This window comes from Megalobrama amblycephala, linkage group LG18, assembly GCF_018812025.1.
Source record: "Megalobrama amblycephala isolate DHTTF-2021 linkage group LG18, ASM1881202v1, whole genome shotgun sequence".
Lineage (NCBI taxonomy): Eukaryota > Metazoa > Chordata > Actinopteri > Cypriniformes > Xenocyprididae > Megalobrama > Megalobrama amblycephala.
Genome location: NC_063061.1, coordinates 2092757 through 2106115, shown reverse-complemented (window position 1 = coordinate 2106115; position 13359 = coordinate 2092757). Strand labels below are relative to the sequence as shown.

At 41.2% G+C, this 13359-nt stretch overlaps 1 protein-coding gene across 2 annotated transcripts in view; it reads right to left on the bottom strand.

Annotated features, from left to right (window-relative positions):
* Positions 1–2252: 2252 nt before the first annotated feature.
* jade2 (jade family PHD finger 2) overlaps positions 2253–13359 on the bottom strand; it is a 37962-nt gene continuing 26855 nt past the window's right edge. For both annotated transcript variants that reach the window (XM_048166850.1, XM_048166849.1), the window contains exons 11-12: positions 9249–9377; positions 2253–8187 (exon numbers count right to left, since the gene is read on the bottom strand). In XM_048166850.1, the coding sequence (XP_048022807.1) occupies positions 7460–8187; positions 9249–9377 (857 nt within the window). In that variant the 3' untranslated portion in view covers positions 2253–7459. The remainder of the gene's footprint in view (positions 8188–9248; positions 9378–13359) is intronic.

The following is a 13359-nucleotide window of genomic DNA, read 5'->3' as shown; positions in this document are numbered from 1 at the left end:
TTTCTTATTTGTGCATCCTCGTTTCCTTTCCTCGTGTCTCAGCTCCACCCCCCATAGGATATGAAGGGAGGATGCAAGGAAAGAAAATGAGGACGGAGGAATCGAAGGTAAAGTTATTTGTATATTGGAATGTTCTTGATCACTTGAGCATCACTTAAAAGTGTCATCAACAGGCTGGAGGATATAGAAAAAATGAAGAAACGAGGAAGCATCAATTTGAATGTTGAGAAGCACACTATGACTTCTGGAAGCATCTCTTAATCGGTATAAGGTCTAACATACATGTTGTTGACTTTGATGATTTACAAATTTAGGCAATTCTATAGCAAAAAAGGATTGGAATTATTCCTCAGGAGGTCTACAATGCACTGTCTGATGCGATACTGTAGTAGACAGTTGCATGGTTATAATTTACTCTCTGATAGTATCAGTCCTGCAAGTAAAAAATTTATAAAGTCATTACTGCTGTGTAGCTTAATGAAGCTCTATTTCTTGTCAATTTATCCACTGTATCAAATAAATACCTACAGTTGTGTTTGTTTTCTTATAGTAGTTACAATTACAAAGTAAGCAGATCTAGCAGTTTTATGGCCTTTCTGTAGGCATAAATACTATCCTTCCACGCAATGCTAAATACCTAAAAAGTTTGATATAAATGCAAAAAAGTTTTGTGCTTCATTTTCTGGTCTGCTCATTATAACATGGCTTCGGACTGCTCTCCTTAATCTTCTTTAAGCACAAAGGAGCAACCGTGTCTAATGTGCTAGAAAAGAGTGGTGATAGTTTCTGTTGCAACATCGAGTTTTTCTAAGCTGTCTGGTACGCTGAGGAGTTCAGGAATCAGGAAGATTATTTATAAAGCAATCTTTAGTGGTAGAAGGGATAGTTCTACCATATTTGTAAGAAGGAGTTGGTTTTGCAGCCTAGCCTAAATGGAGTTAGGGTTAGACTGGATAATGATCTGAGATGTCATCGCTCTGCTGCAGAAATTCAACAGCCTCAACATCAATTCCATGTGAAAATATTAAATCTAAAGTATGATTACAACAATGAGTGGATCCTGACACATGGGTGAGTAATTAATGACAGAATTTTCATTTTTGGGTGAACCCCTTCACTTCACTTTCTGTGCCTATCTCTTGTGGCGTCCCACAGGGATCTATTCTAGGACCTCTTTTGTTTTCCCTCTACATGCTTCCTTTAGGCTCCATCTTTGAGAAAAATACCATTAATTATCATTGCTACACTGACGATCTCAAGCAGAAATTAATTTTATTAGATCATCGCTTTAAACTTAGCAGAAATAGCAGTGTGCTGGTTCTTTTGCATTTATTGATCTCTTTTAATGCCTTGATGAAATCAAGACCTGGACTGTGTTTCCCAAAAGCATTGTAAGCTTAAGTTGATCGTAGCTCCATTGGTGGCAATGGTTCTACGATCAATTTAGGCTTACGATGCTTTTGGGAAATGCAGCCCTGGATGGTAAATAATTTCCTACAACTGAATGAAATAAAACTTAAATGCTTCTGCTAGGTCATACTGTTACTCCCCACAAAATCTAGAGTCTAAATTGTTTTATTAAGAAAGTTTGGGGGAGCATGCTCAGATAATCTACTCATTCAGAGCGAGAGGAGGCTTATATATAGAGGCGACTTACCTCTGTTCCATGACAGATTTTCCAGCATCCCTCCTCCACCCAAACTCCTCACTTTCAATTCCCATCCCAGCCAGGGATGGGGGTGGGGAATAGTGCTCCAGATTTGGGCCAAATTTCACGCTCAGAGCCCTCTTCTCGGACAGCATGCCAAATGCAAATATTTTATATTATATCTGATTATATGCAAGTGTGAACTCATGAAATAAAGCTTGACTTGACTTCAGACATTGACCTCCAGGGAGTATGAGTGTGACCCATAAGTAAGGAATACCAGTCCGATGTAGGGATGCTGATGTGTGCTTTCAGTTGGTCCTAAATTGTATTATAAAATGTCAAAATATCATGTAAAAATAAATTTGAAAGTGAACTAATTAATAAATCATGATTTCTATGTGAAAACATTTGCATACAGATTTTAGTAAATACGTGCATGTGAATGACAGTCACTTGTCGCCACCTTCTGGTGTAATTTAGCTTGAAGAAAGAGCTAATGTAAAATCCCCCTCACTAAAAACTTAATGAAAGCTTCTGTTATACTGGGGTATACTTGTGTTTTGCACATATGGTGTAGCCACACAGAACACAGAGACGTGTAGACAGAAAGCACAGCTTTATTGACTGCACTGGTCGACCACAGCCGAGCGCTGGCGATGATGGGACGGGAGCTGTTATTAAGGCATCACAAACAGCATGCACATACAGTCACATGAACATTATATTGCTCTAAAGACTGCTCAACATGGAAAATGTACAAAACGGAAAAATAGGTTTTTGCACTGATGAAAAATACTTTTGTCCTTCTATAAAGATTTCCAATACAAGAAAATAAATATAGCAAAAAAAAAAAAAAAAAAAAAAAAAAACCTAAAATAATTTAAAATAGCTCTTCTTTTTTTTTATGTTCAATAGTTCTCTCTGCTATAAACAAATGGCACAACATTCTTTGAAACAAAGAACATAGAAGGATAAACCCCTGCAACATTCATATCATCATATCGTAACCGTGTCGAGCGGAAGATGTCGATAGATTTACAGGACACAAGTGATTCTTAATAGACTACAGCCTGCTAGTGCTTTACCTCTCCTCTGCCTGATTTTATTCATTTAGGATTTCACTGAACAGTAAACAAGTCATTGGAGCGAGTTCAGACTTCGATATGACAGCAAAAGCTGCTGTTGGACTTTCATGATGGGATTCTAAAGCGCTGCAGAAGTTCAGAGCATCACTGAACTGGCCCACATCTGAACGCATCTTCGGTACAGACGTGCACGCAGGTTCAGCCAGAGGTAAACCACAACACTGAAGGATATTTGGGTGAAGGGGGTATGTGAAAAAAATAAATAAAAGAGCCTTAATGTTCCTAAAAATTGGCTTCATTTTCTTTATGCAAAATATAATTTATTTCAGTGGATGAAATATGACTTTTCTTCAGCCATTTCTTTGAGATTCAACTATTTGCAATAAGGAGTTCATAATCAGCCAATCATAGATTCCCTGTAACTTTACTCCATGGATGAGAGGGCAAGAACAAAGGTGTCCTCTCAGGCCGAACCGCATGCTTTTAAAAACAGACCACTCAAACCACAAGAAAAGGGGTGTGCGATGTGTCGTCTACGATATTAATTGTTGTTTTAACAATGTGAGCTGACATTATGGAGTATGTCACTCACTTTGAACAGTCTTGAGAGAGAACTCTTTCACTGTGATGTAGCCTAGTAGAATGAAGTCAGAATGACCCTGAAATTAAATATGTAGGGGCAAAAAATGCTCTGTATAAGTTTTTGTCTTTTATATTTATATCACGATACAGTTAAGCAATGTCACATGAGCAAGTGTGCGGTTTTCCCAAATATCAGCACGACTGCAAATGTGATATTGATTTTATAAAATTCAACCGACAAGAACTTTATATTAAATGAGTTACATTTTAGACACAGTATTGTCCGTTTTTGCTCTAATTCACTAACGACGACAGTTCTAAACAAAGCCAAAGCAGAACCGTTTTGAGTTTCTGAGCAATGAGTGAATGATTCAGTGACTCACTCATCTAGACAGTGACTTGCCACTACCTACTGGGGTTTTTAGTTTCATATTTAAAGTATTATTTAATTTTTAACATTTATACTAGGGCTGCACGATTTATCGCAATTTTAATCGAAGCAAAAGCTGCGAATTATTTTATGCGCAGCTTGTCAGAGCTGTACAGCTCTGTGATCAGTAGTAAATGTTTCTTTATCTGAAAGCCAGAGGGCGCTCTTGTGCAGAAACTGCAAATATGCCCTGCTGCCGAAAAAGAACACGCGTCATTCCAGGAAATCCCATACTATCGCTGTCGCTCAATAAACAGAAGATTGATTAAACATGACTGAAACATTTTGATAATGAACACACGACTGCCTTATTCTGTGTAAGAAGCCACATCATCTCACAGAAGGACGCTCAACTGTCGTTATGAAGTGAGTTTGGAGTAAAAACATGTTATTAAATGTTGTCTTTTGTTGGACAAGATGTTAATAAATGCTTCTCATGTCTGGAAAGATGTTTTGACACGTGTTGTTTTTTCAAACACATTATAAGCGATTCAAACTTTCAGTGCTTTCAGATGGATTAGCATTTGGAGCCATAGTTCATTGATAAACCGCGCATAAAAAAATAATAATCCCGATTTCATAATCGCACTAAGCCAAATCGTTTAAGTGTGATTTCAATGTTTTTTTTCTAATCGTCCGATTAATCGTGCAGCCCTAATTTATTTTTAAACATTATTGCTTTATTCATGCAACTGCAGTGTAAATTAATTCATGCCACCTCTAAACTGCATTACACACAGTCTGTGTAAATACATCTAATGCCACTTCAGATGCTGTTTAAATGGAAATTTTAATCAAAGAGTTCATTTCGGCGAAACAGAAAATGAAGAATATGTTTATGTGAGTCAGGCCTAAATCAGCCAAGACAAAAACCCACTCAGCAAAACATCATCTAATTATTGTTAGCAGAAAATTCGGAAACATTTTTTGTCAATATCGCACACCCCTTGTTGATTACCAGCAGCCAGCAGTTTTGAATCAAAGCCAGCAGTAAAGACAAAAATAACAAGTGCAAAGACTAGTTCCCCTTTTATGTCGAAGTGTTTAGCTCACTAACAACATATCTGCCAACAAATACAAGTGTCAAGACCTACTCTGTCATTCTTGTCCTGTTTATGATGTGGGAAGAAAATGATTGCACAGAAGCTGAACATTTACAGAGATTACGTAGAGTATATGTTATAGTTTTGGTACACGAACGGCAGCGAAGCATGATAAAGAAGCGTGAACTCTTGCAGGTGGCTGAAACTAGATCACTAAAGGCACAGTATTCCATGTCTGCGTTTGGTGCATACTGAACCAGAGAACGGCAAATGACCAGCATCTATGATTAGTCCCTATTAAAGCAGCTAAGATACATGAGATCTGTACAGGTCGCTGTCTGTGGTCTGTACGGATACAGCAGACAGCCGTCACGGTTTAAGCCAATGAAGAGTCAGAACGAGGAGTGAAGAAATTCAGTCGTCGTTCATCCACCGTGGAGACGTTCCAAACCCGTATGACTCTTCTATGGTACAGAGAATGACAAAGACTTGTTTATCAGAAGACTAGAATACAGCACACTGGAGATCTATGGTGGAAGGGAAGGTTTTCAGTAAATAAAGACTTGGAATGTGGCGCATGGACTCCTGACTACTCTTTTGTTTGTCTTTTTTTGGACCCATTTACCTTCATTAAATGGAAAGGAACACTGATACGGGTTTGGAACGACATGAGACTGAATACATGGTGACAGAACTGTCCTTGTTGGGTGAACTAACCCTCTGTTGGGTGGACTAACCCTCTGTTGGGTGGACTAACCCTTAGTTGTTCCCTCAGGTCTGCAGAGAGAACACACACTCCGCTCATTGACACACATCACGTACGCGACATATCAGTTGGTTTTGTCTCATAAACAAAACATTTCTGGACAGAGCATCAGACTTCCTGTGGCCCATCATGTGATCACTGATGAGGACGATGCTCGATTGATGATGCGATCCAGGAGTGTACGAGTGGACATCAGTGCAGGTCGGGATCTTCAGAAGATCCAGACACAATGTTTACATCCACTTCGGAGTATATGCTGACTTACTTTTCTTTGGCATCATCATACAAAAGAAAGAAAGAAAAGAAACTCAGTGTTTCATCATCATTATACCGTGAGAAGATCCTCTCAACACACGTGAAGCTTTGCCAAAGAATGTACAGGTTTAAACTTTTCAGATGATTGCGATCACTTCTTCTCTTTAACCCTGAGATTAACACTGTGAGTTGATTCATTAGACGTCACAAATGTCAGTAAACGACTGAAGAACTGACTGACTGATGTTGGTTCAAGAACAGCACTTTGCTAAAGCAGGATCGATTGTTGGCTGGATGCTGTTTTCTAGGCACCTAGAACATCTACGGCCTCGACACTTTCATACGAGCTTTTTGGACCAAGCAGGTTTTCATTTCTGATTGCCATCGTTGTATTAAAATGGTTAAACATGCTGATTATTAGCTTGATTTGGGGGGGCTACAGAAGGCACGCTTGAATGGAGAATGACAACAGTTCTTTCTGAAGAAATGGACCAAAACAAGTGGAAGAAAACGTTTGAATCTTGCAAAAAGACCCCAAAATCGGGGTTTTAGATTTAACTGGGTCACACCATCACGAGTGGTCCGGTGGAGGTTGCCTGACCATTTGTAATTTATTCATATTGGTATTGCAAAACCACCATTTTTTAAGTGTATTTTACTTGGTTTGACCACAGCGGTTGTCTTCACTATCTTGACTCAAGACGTTCCTAAAGCTCCTTGAAACAAAAACTGATGTTTAGGGTATATTACAAAATACATTTTGCCCCCTATGAACCACATATGTGAATATTATGTAGATGTATTGTTTACATCAAATTCATGCTTTAATAGTAGCATAATTGCAACAGGTTTCATCAGTCCAGTCTGTCCGTTTAATGGCTTGCAAACATAAATGTCTGCGTTTCATTTCGAAGGGCGTCTTCGACGATGGTTTTTCTGCGTACAGAACTGCAGTGACGAAACTGTGCTCCCAAATGATCTATCGTGCAACATGCAGAACATTTCAATTTTGAGAATTTTCACAAATGCAACTCCTCTATTGGCTGTAAAAATTAGTAAAAAAAATCGAGCTGGTTAAAAAGCTACGGCTAATGGAAATCTGGAGGAAAATAAAAATGGTCAAGCAACCATTTTTGGACCACTTGAGATAGATTGACCCAACTGTGCTCAGATCTGTCCACTGGTACACACACGTACACGCTCGTGATGCTGGTACGTCTATACTCAAAGCGAATGAGGCGGATGACGCGTGTGCTACATTCCCCAACGGCTATTTGTGCTTATTTGCGTCATATTTTCTCTGTAAATCATTTTAAAGTAGCCACATCCTCTGGAGACACACAACATACATGTTCATTCAAAACAAACACAACCTGAACAGACGTTATAATGCCCACGTCATTGTCCCTGCTCCAGGACAGATCCTATTGCTTCCCAAAAGGACACATCCGACAGTGTTCATTTAGACTTTTTCTTGTTCCTTGCCGTTTTTTCAAGCACAAATGGTTATGGTTGCATAAATGTAGGCGACTGGCTAATATACTCTGACAGATAAAACAAGAAAAGAAGGTCTGGAGACGGATGTGTCAAGAGAGACCAAGTCTCCTACTGATGACAGAAACAGCACTAGGAGTGACACCAATAGTTTTAGGAGGCGAGCACGCTTCGCCGCACTACTTGCTCCTTCCCAGCATGCAGTTGGGGCAAGCGCAGCTTTCGGCTGGATGAGCGCAATTCACTGTCACTCTGTTCTGCATCAGAGAAATAGCCGTCTGTTTCAGTGTCCGGTGCAGATGTGCTGTTCTGCAGCGAGGCCTGGGTCGTTTCACTCTTAGACCGTGACTTGCCCTGTCTAGGTAGACGTAGACGTAAGGCCATCTGCGAACGCTTGCCGCTCTCCGTATCCCCAGTGCCGCCATCCCAAGAGCCATGCTCCTCGGAAATGTGGCACGAGTCCATTTTGGAGATGGCTGGCTGCAGAGGGTCCGACCTGCCCTCGCCGCGGTTGTGATGGTGTTGGAGATGGCGCGTTCTCTCTCCTCGTTTGGGCCGCTGGTCCTCAGACCAAACCTTGCTTTTAACTGCAGATCCAATCCGTGGAAGTGAGACAGACTTCCTGCGGCTGCGTGGCCCACCCCTTGCCTTGCGGCCCAGCTGAGGTGTTTTCCAGGTGGACTTCATGGAGTGGTCCATCATCAGGCTGAGCAGGCTCTCCTCGCCCTGCAGGAGCTGGTCTGAGAGGAGGCTGGCGGACGGGTCGTCGCTCTCTCCGGATAGAGACCACTGGCTCAGCATGTTATCTGCCGTGATGTGAACGGACTGAGCCAGCCAGCTGTCAAACAGTGACCCGTCCAGTGGAAAGGATTTGGAGAAACCTGCGGAAGAGATGTTCATTAAAAACTGACCTGTTGTGTCACTGCATGTTTAGGAGGAAAACAATGTTTCCTGAAAAGGTATTCTACGCTAGCAATCACTTACATATACACTGCCCTCCAAAAGTGTGGAAACGCCCTAGAAAAATGGGGTTTTGGACAATATTGGCATGAATCCTTTTTAATTGGTGATAATTTTGCACTGATAAGGGACAACACACTTAAATTTTCGATTCATCAAAATATCCAGCATTAGCAGCTATCTGACCTACACTGGGTTCTGATTGCCAATTAAGTTTAGAATACAATGAACCAATCAGTTGTTGAAGCTATTAAGGTGTGCTGACCCAAAAATCTTTTACAAACCTGGGCCAAGTTTAAACCAGTAACCAACATCACAGCTGGCAAAGGGGCATGTCTGACTTTGACATGTATATATTGCCATTATTATGAAAATGAAAATTATTATTGCTGGTCTTCAATGATAATGTCAAGTTACTTTAATGTATTTGCACCAAAAAATGATAAGGATTTATGCTGATATTGTCCAAAACCACACTTTGCCAGGGGTGTTTCCAAACTTTTGGAGGGCAGTGTATGTTAAAAATGTTCTTGCAATTAAAACTCTAACCTGCCACATAGAAAATGTACTGCAAACAGTAGTTCTTTTAGGCATCCCATTGAATTTGACAATAAAAATGTCTAAATAACCAAATATTCAAATCTGTTGTTCTTCTTTAGAACGTAATATGACTAACATAAATTACACCTGTGAGATCCTAAAATGACGTGGCGATAAAGACTGAAGACCTGCTGTATTTACTCTGAAGTAGTTTGCCTTGCTTAAGAAACATTAAAGGAAGTATTTTAAAAATGCATTTTAAATGCACAATTGAATTGTGCTGCTGGTCAGTGTACTAAACCAAACTGATCCATTCTGATTTTATATATATAAAAAAGTTTTTGAATCTAATTGAATTAACCATCACCCCAAACATTCACATCTCCAACAGGTGCTCATCTCAGGCTCATCTCAGACAGCAGAAGTTTTTTTTTCTGCTTACCCAGCTGTGTGAATAGAGAGTTGTCGTCTGATCTCCATTTGTCCTTCTTTTCTGGACTGCTCTTCCTCCTTTCTTTTACTCGTTCCCTGACTCCATTGCGATGAATCTTCTCCCCTCTCAGAGTTTTTTCTATAAAGTGCAGAAAACAGAGTATGCAATATACTTAAAATGAGCAATTAATCCTCCTTGGCATAGTTGAGAAAATAAATTAGAAATTTTCAATTAAATATGAAAAATACATATCCAGTGCTTCTAAAACCTGTCACCACACATTTTCCCTAAATTTCTCATGTTTTTCCAATCTAACACCTGATTTAGATCATCAGCTCATTAGTGAAGACTGTAAAACCTGAACTGAGGACAAAAGGAAGACATGCGATCAGTGGTGTAGTCGGGGCCATACGCATAAATACGCCTTATGCTTACTTCTAAGGCTAGATATATTTACAAATTTACTTCTATATTTACGAATACCCAATTATTCTGTTGCTTCAGAAGCCCATAATCACAATATGTGCAGTGATGTTGTGCAGTGTCTCCAGGACAGGTTTGCGAAGCACTGAGTTATAGAAAAAGATCAGTGAACACCAGATTATAAATCAACAGTCCACAAGAGAGCGCAAGGCATAACTCGAAACCAAACAGCAACCTGTTTTATTGTTCATTGTAAAGAACAAACCCGGCTGTCAACAAATGCATTTACTTTTAAAATTCATTTTAAAACATATTCTTTTAATTTAGTCAGTATTTCATGCCATATTAATTTGTCAAATTTAATAAATAAAATTGAATCTAAGTTTAGTTTAGACAAAAATATTCTAACATTTCAAGCATTTAAACATGTATCTACATTTACAGTAAAACATTTGAAAACTGTCCTTGCAGATCTCCTGGCTCAATAATATTATAATAAGTACATCACTATGAAATACAGTATCGTGAACTCTTTATATTTCAGTTATTCATTGTCCATATTCTAGTACATTGTACCTGAAATAGCACAATCACAATGTGATTTACACATTTTGCGCAACACCGCGTTCATATCTGATTAAAACGTGTGAAAAGTGCACATAACCATATTTGTAAAAGAGCAATTACGAGTCACAATTCCCTGTCTCTGATTTAAAGGACTCTTATTTTGATATGCTTTTGTCTTGTTTTGCCTGTGTTCAGTTCCTGTGTTTTAGTTCCCTTTCAGTCAGTCACGTTCGACGTTACGTCAGAACTGAACTGACGAATTGGGATCTCGCCTGAGAGCCAAATCACCTTCGAGTGCAAGCTAAATGAGCCAATGGACATTGGCGTGCGAGATTTGCATCGCGCACTCTGCCCGCGAAGCAGGTATATAAGGAAGAGCGTGTGCAATTGCACATTCAGCTTTTCGCTGAGCACATTTGCTGAGCAGAGCCGAGCACTTCTGTTGTTCCGCTGCAATCATCTGTTCGAGTTACTAAAACTACGAGTCAGGAAGTAGCTCTGCATTCATTGTGTGTTCCAATACAGCTTAAAAAGAGCCTTAAAGCACACTGAGGGGGCTTTCTTGGATGAGTCATGTACCCACTGTGGGAAGATAACCATCTCGGTGCTGCGGTCAAGACTCGATTACCTCAGACGAGGTGGAGTCCCCTCACCTATACCCCGATCTAGCTTCTGGATGAGATTGCTGGTCCTTCTCAAGGGGGACCAAGTGTTTCATTCAGGGCTCCATTGGAGGATCTGATGTCAAACGCTGCATCGGAGGCTGCACTAGAGTCCTCTGGGGATAAAGACCCGGCTGTGTTACCTCCTTCGGGGAGAGCAGCATTAGTCGAGTCAGACCCAGAGCTGACAGCCTTTTTTTCTTGGGCCGCTGATGGCGTCAGGTTCAAGTCGAGGCCTCCACCGTGTCCTGAACGCTTGAGGCTGGATGACTGGTATCTTGGGGCGGCCCACGTTGACCATCAGCACCCCGCTCCGATGCCTTTCTTCTCAGAGATGCATGAAGAGGTTATCAAGGCCTCGGAAGGTACCTTTCTCTGGTGCCACTTCCTCCCTCACTACTCTCGATGATGGGTCGGTCAAGGGGTACGTGGAGATCCCCCTCGGTGGAGCATGCTGTAGCAATGCGATTGTGTCCGCAGACCACTGCCACCTGGTGGGGTGATCTGCATCTCCCTTCCAAAGCCTGTAAGTTTTTGCCCATTTTCACAGGCAAGGCTTACAGAGCTGCTGGACAGGACGCCTCCTCCCTGCACGCCATGGCTCTCCTGCAGGTATATCAAACCAAGCCAGTTTAAGAGCTGCTCGAGGGTAGTTCAGACTTGGGGCCAATGCAGGAGTTGCGCACAGCAACGGACCTTGCCTTATGAGGGGCGAAAGTAACTGAGCACTCTTTGGGTCAGATGATGTCCACTCTGGTGGTCCAGGAACAGCATCTTTGGCTGAACCTGGCAGATATGAGGGAGACCAACAAATACCGTTTTCTCAACTCCCCGATCTCCCAGGCCGGCCTCTTCAGCAACACAGTAGAGAACTTCTGAAAAGGGATGGAGTGAAGGTTGTCTCCCTCCATAACAAGGGCCTTGAAGTGGAACCTGTTTGTCGAGTGGTGTTATTCTCACTGAGAAGACCTCCGAAGATGCTCGATCAGAGCCATGCTTTCCTTTCTGCAGGAAAGACTGGAGTGATGGCTGTCTCCCTCCACACTGAAAGTGTATGTTGCTGCTATTGCGGCACATCACAATGCAGTAGATGGTAAATCCGTGGGAAAACATGACCTGAGAGTCAAGTTCCTCAGGGGTGCGAGAAGGTTAAATCCTCCTCACACTTCGTACTCTCTTGGGACCTCTCCTTGGTGCCAACAGCATTACAGAGAGTGCCCTTCGAGCCACTCCAGTCAGCTGAGCAGAAAATCCTGTCGTTGATGCCAGGGGGTAAGATCCAGTTTTCCCTGGTTGAATACCGTGACATTGCCTTAATGCTGAACAGCTCATCATTTACTGGACAAGGAATCCTGCAATCCCACAGAACCTATCACGCCAGAGTCTCATCAACACTGCAAAAAATGCTGTTCTTACTTAGAGTTATTGACTTGTTTCTAGTCAAAATATCTTAAAGTTCTTAAATCAAGAAGCATTTTCTTGACAAGTAAAAATTATTTTCTTGTTTTCAGGAAAAATAAGTCAAAATTAAGTAAGTTTTTCTTTAAAACAAGCAAAATAATCTGCCAATGGGGTAAGCAAAATAATCTTATTTCAAACCAATAATAAGATATATAATCTTGTTTTCAGTTTGGACTAAGATTATTTTGCTTACCCCATTGGCAGATTATTTTGCTTGTTTTAAGGAAAAACGTGCTTAATTTTGATTTATTTTTCCTGAAAACAAGAAAATAATTTTTACTTGTCAAGAAAATGCTTCTTGATTTAAGAACTTTAAGATATTTTGACTAGAAACAAGACAAAAACTCTAAGAACAGCAATTTTTGCAGTGAAGTCATGTCCGCCAAGCCAAAGTCTCGCGATGGATCCATAACTGAGGTCAGTGCGAGCAGCTGGCATGCCAAGTCCAGCGCCCCCAAGTTGTTGGTCTCAGAACTCTGAACTCTGTGTTTTACCTGTCCTCTCTGTTATCTATGTCTGCCCAGCCACAATCACGGAGACTGATTATGAACTTTCTATGTTATCTGTTCTCTTTTACGGCCACAAAAGCCCATTATGAACTCTCTGAGCATCTTGTCATGGCCATGGAAGCTGATTTTGAACTCGCCGAGCTCCCAGTTATGGCAATTGAGGCCGTCAATTATCTCTCTGTGCTCTATGCTTCAGTTTTGCCATGGTATCCAGCACCGACAGTACCGCCAGCTCCACCATGGTCTTCAGAACCATCTGCTGTGCTGTGGGGGTCTTCAGTTCCATTGTGAGAGTCTTCAGTCCTGTCTGCTCTGCTGTGGTGGCCTTCTGCTCCGCCGTGAGGGTCTTTACTCCCATTTGCTCTGACATGGTGGGCTTCTGCTCCGTAGTAGTAGCCTTCTGCTCTGCCTGCTCCACTGGGGTAGTCTTCTTCTTCACTGTGGTGGTCTTCTACTCCGCCTGCTCCACTGTGGTGGTCTTCTGCTACACCTGCTCTG